A 5,874-nucleotide genomic window follows, 5' to 3' on the forward strand; every position below is an offset into this window, starting at 1 on the left:
ATTTCTTTTTATTAATTCACCATTTGTAAACTGATGTTTACTGTTCATTTTTTAGAAATATCAATAGCATTTGTATTAAAACTATATTCACTGAATGTAATAAAAAAAAATCGAGAATCGCATCGAATCGAAATCGAATCGAATCGGGACATCTGAATCGATACTCAGCCCTAGATGATACACTAACTTATCGTCTTGGAAATGAATACTTATCTTTAAAACTTCATCAAAATCATGAAAATTGATAAAATCTTAAAGTCATTTGAAATTATGTGATTGACTTGAAATTGCGCTTTGTTAGTACAATACAATCTGAATTTTGTAAGATTGTTAAAATATGTATGCAGTGAGTATGAATGTTTGGGTAAGTCATGGAAAAAGCCATTGAAATTCATTGGTCAAAAAGTGTTCAAACGGTTTTGTGCTTTGTAAACGTAGTCCAAATCCACTCCAGAGGAACTTTGAGTAATAAATGGCAGGATATGCCTGAATGCTGCCAAAGCTTACTTGAAAATTTCTCTCTTTTTTGAATCATATCTACTCTTTGATGGCTATCTTCTTTCTCTTACTTCAACACTCTGCTCTAGCATTTTTACGCACAAGACGTTAATCACGCAGACTGCTTTCATTGATAACTTCGGCTGAGTCCACTTTACAGCTAGATGGAAAGTCGTGTCCTAATCCTCCACCCTTCCGAATAGCGAGAGGCCCACTAACTGATTGCCTCCATTTTTCAGTGTCACCCTCATGAAAGCAAAGGCTGTGTACCCCTGTGAGGCTGAACACGATTCTGAACTCTCTTTCCAGGTTGGCGCAATCTTCCATGACGGTAAGTGTTAACGTTATCACTGCCACAGGCACTCACCCGAATCCGCAGACATATTGGATTTGGCGGGTCCTACAAGCACAAAAAAAAACATCAAAATCTGATCTTATATCAGCATAGGTGGAGGGAGGGAAGTGGGGCAGGGGTGTAACATCCCCTGAAATCAATTCACAAAGAGCGAGACAGATAAAATAACACAAGGAAATGAGGGCTGTAACCACTATCTCAGCTCATGTTTTCTGAAGTCATTATCTCATCAACTTCAGATGAAACATTTCAGAACTCTTGCTGAATTGGATTTACAATAAAAATGATTTTGAGCCAACTTAAAATTAAAATTTTAGTTTATTGGCACCCCAAATAATGGGTCGTTTTACTTTGTGTATGGAAAACAAGCTTGGAAAAAAAATGAATATACAAGAATAACCAGATAAATAATATCTGTAATCCTCAATTTTATGAAATTATCTAAACCAGCAAAATCATCACCTGGCATGTAATGCTGACATGAAAAAAAATGAAAATAAATAAATAGAAATGCTGGAAAGCCAAAATTATAAATGAATAAAGTTTTGGGATGTAAAATATTGCTAGGCATTTATATGCATGTTTGCTACTATATGAGAATAGAAATTAGATGGAATTTTAGATTCTGTAAATTTTTTCTGCCTCTAGTCAGTTTGCATAATTATTGTAAATGTGATTTCATATATGATTTTTTTTTTTTTTTTGCCGTCTGCATGTTTCTTTGTTCATCATTTTCATGTTTTTCTCAATTTTTCTGTCTTTCGCCTGGATGTCATTCACCTTTCATCATTCATCAGGGTGTTCTAATGCATGACATTTATTGAAATGACAGGTTGTCCTCTATCATTCAACAAAATCATAGTAACTACCTGCACAGGCATCCCGCTGTTTGCTCATACAGGCCAGCACATGTTACCGATCAATGGTTCAGAATGCTCTGCCTTGTCTAAGACAATGTTCAGCATCCTTAGTATGCCGTGATAATTAACATTCACAGTTTTTATTATCCTCAGCACAGACATACGTAATTCCTCAGTGCTGCTCTTGCACTAATTCATTGCTGCTCTCATCTAAAAAATTACTTTTCACCCATTATTCACAAATCTCCCACCTCTTGTGTTTGCTTATTTAACACTTTGGCTAATTTAATAATTCTTGTTTAACACACTTTGAACCCATTCTGCTTATTTTTCTCCCAAAATGAACACCGAAAATGCAGAAAAATCATCAGGGATTGGCTATAGTTCTTCAAACTTTCCTAACTCATACCCATATAATTTACATTCATCAGCCATGCTAACGATCCACATTAAATCCGATGAGGACTTCTTGCTTGTCTGACATGCAGTGTGACAGAAGAGCTGCAGTAAGACTTTTACCTGTGTGTCCGTGGTTTTGCTCTGCAGTGACACTCTCCAGGGAGCCCGGATGGCTGGAGGGTGTGCTGGAGGGAAAGCGAGGACTCATCCCTGAAAACTATGTGCAGATACTGTAACTCCGAAAAGAACTATCCTCACACTTCTCTTTATATACATGGCATCCATGGTCTCGGTGGCTCTTTCACAATGGCACTGCTTGTCGTTCCTCCATCCTTCTCCACACTGAGAAAAATATATATATACTGTATCCAAAAACACAGATATTGCAAGCACAGGAGTTAAGTTCAAGTATAAGCTAAGATGTGCTGTATACATACAAAGAGACTGCACTTTTAGAAATGTAAATATACATTTGTGTGGGAAAATATGCATCCGTCATTGTGACGTGTTGTCCTCTTTTTCTTTTTTTAATTGCATGTCATAATTTTAGCCAAGTAGTTTGGGTTATTTAGCATTTGTATACTCAATACTCAAAGATACCTTGAGTGTCTTTGTATTTAATATTATCAAGTTGCATTTAATTGGGCATGTGATGATGTATAGTAAAACGTGTAACCTTATGACAGTGCAGTGAACATTGTCAGTTTTGTGTCTTGGTTCATTGGAACACTAGAGCAACGCTTATTAGACATAAATTTAGTGCTTGTCGGTTATTGATATTGAAATTGGTATGCAATTATTAAATCTTTCGCATTGATTAAAACTGATGCTGTGCCTTAAATTTATTATGCATGGCATGTTGGGACGCTGTTCAATAACTCGAACAGAACAACTTGTTTTGCTATTCTGTATATAGGTTTTAACGTCTTTTCGAAAAATAGAGACCGATAAATAAAGTAACCCATACAATGACGTCAAATTACATATTGCCAAGTCTTACATCTGTGTTGTATACATAGAATTATTTTCGTGCAAAGCAACTTAAAAGCCAAGCACTTTCCCTCTTTAAAGTTTTAAAGTTTACCACATAGTTTTTGCAGAAACCTTAAAAATGGCAGGACTTCACTGATGTTTAATGAGACCATTTTCATTTTTCTAAGAGCCCTTGTTCCACGGGTTCATATTTGTGACTGAGCGTATCTGCGGTGATTTCAGACAGTGATTTATGACCTCTGCAAAGGTCTTGGCATTGGTATCATTTTTTTGATGTTGATCAATGTTAAATAAATAAAGCGTTTTATTCTTATATCTTGCTTTTCATTTTTATTTATATGCCAAAGTAAGTGTCTATAAATAATGGAAGCCATATGCTGCAGGGTGCTGTGGACCACTAATGTGCTTTACTGGGAAATAAACTAAAACATTTGTGATATGACTGTTGTTTAATGAAAAATAAAATAACGTTGTGTGATTTTCTTAATGTCGATTAACTTAATTGTGTGGATGTGCTCCCATCAAGGTCAAAACGACACTAAGGCTTCTGCTGAATAACTTTAGCTTGTCTAATAATTCAAAACTTCATTACCTAATTAGTATAACCCATAAATGTTTGCATTTCTTTAATAGCAATCTTGACTATGAGTGATAAACAATAGCCACTTTCACACATGAAACCCGTTAAATTACAGTAAAATTGCTGGCTATCTCTTTTGGTAAATGTACCACATCTGTTGTTCGCACATGCAGCGGCTTTTCATTATTTATCCGTATTGCTGCCATTCACACATCTGTGCCAAAATACCATTAAAAACTCACTGATGCCATTTTCTAGAAATTCATAAAAAATAAAAAAAAAACTCTTATTTCAGTTAAGGTTTGTTGTGTTTCGCTACCGCATTAATTTTAGTTTCTGTCCCATTTAATTACATTTCTTGCTAAATTGTGTGCTAAATTGTGACCCTGGACCACAAAACCAGTCATGATCTGAATAAATAAGCTTTCCATTGATGTATGGTTTGTTAGGATAGGAAAATATTTGGCCGAGATACAACTATTTCAAAATCTAGAATCTGAGGGTGCAAAAAAAATCAAAATACTGAGAAAATCGCCTTTAAAGTTGTCCAAATGAAGTTCTTAGCAATGCATATTACTAATCAAAAATTAAGTTTTGATATATTTACAGTAGGAAATTTACAAAATATCTTCATGGAACATGATCTTTACTTAATATCCTAATGATTTTTGGCATAAAGGAAAAATCGATAATTTTGACCCATACAATGTTTTTTTGGCTATTGCTAAAAATATACCCACGTGACTTACGACTGGTTTTGTGGTCCAGGGTCACAATTAGATTTGTTAGAGCTTTGTAATTGGCTCAAACTCTTAGTAAGCATTTTGATGGTTTATTGTAATTTCATTGTCCAAATGTAAGCAGCATTTTGTTATTGGTACCTGTCATTTCGACACAACCGGATTTCTGTTGTATGTAAATGAACTGTTGTCTATTGCATACATTGCATTTACAGCATAGTGGCTTATTCTCTCCCACACACTTCTAGCCCTGGAGCTGCTCTGCAGCTTTTACATTGAACCTCTCCCCCTTTAAGTGGATTAAATCCTCATTTCCTAGCAGATTTGGACTGCCTCCTCATATACTGGGCTTGAACTGGAGCACACGGCAGTCTAGGTCCTTACCGTACACTGGATGGAGTGCTTGAAAACAAACAATTTGCATCAAAATAGACTATTTTGTTGGAGCCACAGCGCAGCGGTTAGTACACACTGTTTGGCGCAACTGAGTCAGGTTTAGGTTATTTCCTGTTTTCTGTTCCCATTTCCTTTCATGACCCCATCATACACACATGATAAGTGCACATTTCTTGCAGCATAACTGCAGTTTGTTCAACTGCGGCTAAAGGGATTTTCATGGTTCCTGATCCTGTCAACATAAAATGTCATTTGCAAACCATTTTACTTCAGTAATGTGGTATATTTCTCAGTAAAATGGGATATTTAAAAATAAAGACTGTCATCATTTACTCATCCTGATATTGTTCCAAATCTGTATGACTTTCTTCCTTCTGCAGAGCACAGAAGATATTTTAAAGAATGTTTCTGGGTTTTGACCATGCAAGGAAACTCAATGAGGTCCAAAACAACAATGGAGCCATTTGACTTTGAATGTATGCAATAAAAGTGTCATTTTTTTAAAAGATCTTATTTTGTGTTCCCCATAATAAAGTCAGAAGTACGAGTGTGCGTAAACGATGACAATTTTAATTTTAGGGTAAACTACAAAGTCACTTTCAAGTAAAGTCAGCTGACTTGGTGGCCATATTTACAAAAACTTCGAACAGCTATTTCGGCATGCAAGACCAACTCCTATCTATTTGAATGGGGAGTATGGTTGCCTATTTAAGCTAACATTTAAATAACATTTCAAATCAACAATTAAAATTTGTTTTTATGAGACCAGAGCGTCTAACTGCAGCTACAGTGGTGCAGTGAATTAACCAATTGACAATTTTTTATTTTATGTATGTATGTATTTACTTATTTAATTTATTTTAAGTTATGTTATGCTATTTTGATTTTATTTATTTGTTTTTATTAATTTTTTTTATTTAATTTCATTTTTTTTTTATTTAATTTTATTTTACTTTAATTTTTATTGTATATATTTATTGTTATTTATTTATTTTTTATTTACCGGAACTGCATTACTAGAGCTGTCCTGGAGCTGCTATATTGCACGTTGCA

The 5,874-nt window shown here is 34.8% G+C and overlaps 1 protein-coding gene across 1 annotated transcript in view; it reads left to right on the forward strand.

The window, feature by feature from the left end:
- LOC107671381 (rho GTPase-activating protein 10-like) overlaps nt 1-3,418 on the forward strand; it is a 76,101-nt gene extending 72,683 nt beyond the window's left edge. Inside the window, exons 22-23 of the mRNA XM_016464298.1 lie at nt 738-829; nt 2,260-3,418. Coding sequence (XP_016319784.1) covers nt 738-829; nt 2,260-2,348 — 181 coding nt within the window. The 3' untranslated portion in view covers nt 2,349-3,418. The remainder of the gene's footprint in view (nt 1-737; nt 830-2,259) is intronic.
- Nucleotides 3,419-5,874: the final 2,456 nt, after the last annotated feature.

This window comes from Sinocyclocheilus anshuiensis, unplaced genomic scaffold (genome assembly GCF_001515605.1).
Source record: "Sinocyclocheilus anshuiensis isolate Anshui unplaced genomic scaffold, SAMN03320099.WGS_v1.1 scaffold145, whole genome shotgun sequence".
Taxonomy (NCBI): domain Eukaryota; kingdom Metazoa; phylum Chordata; class Actinopteri; order Cypriniformes; family Cyprinidae; genus Sinocyclocheilus; species Sinocyclocheilus anshuiensis.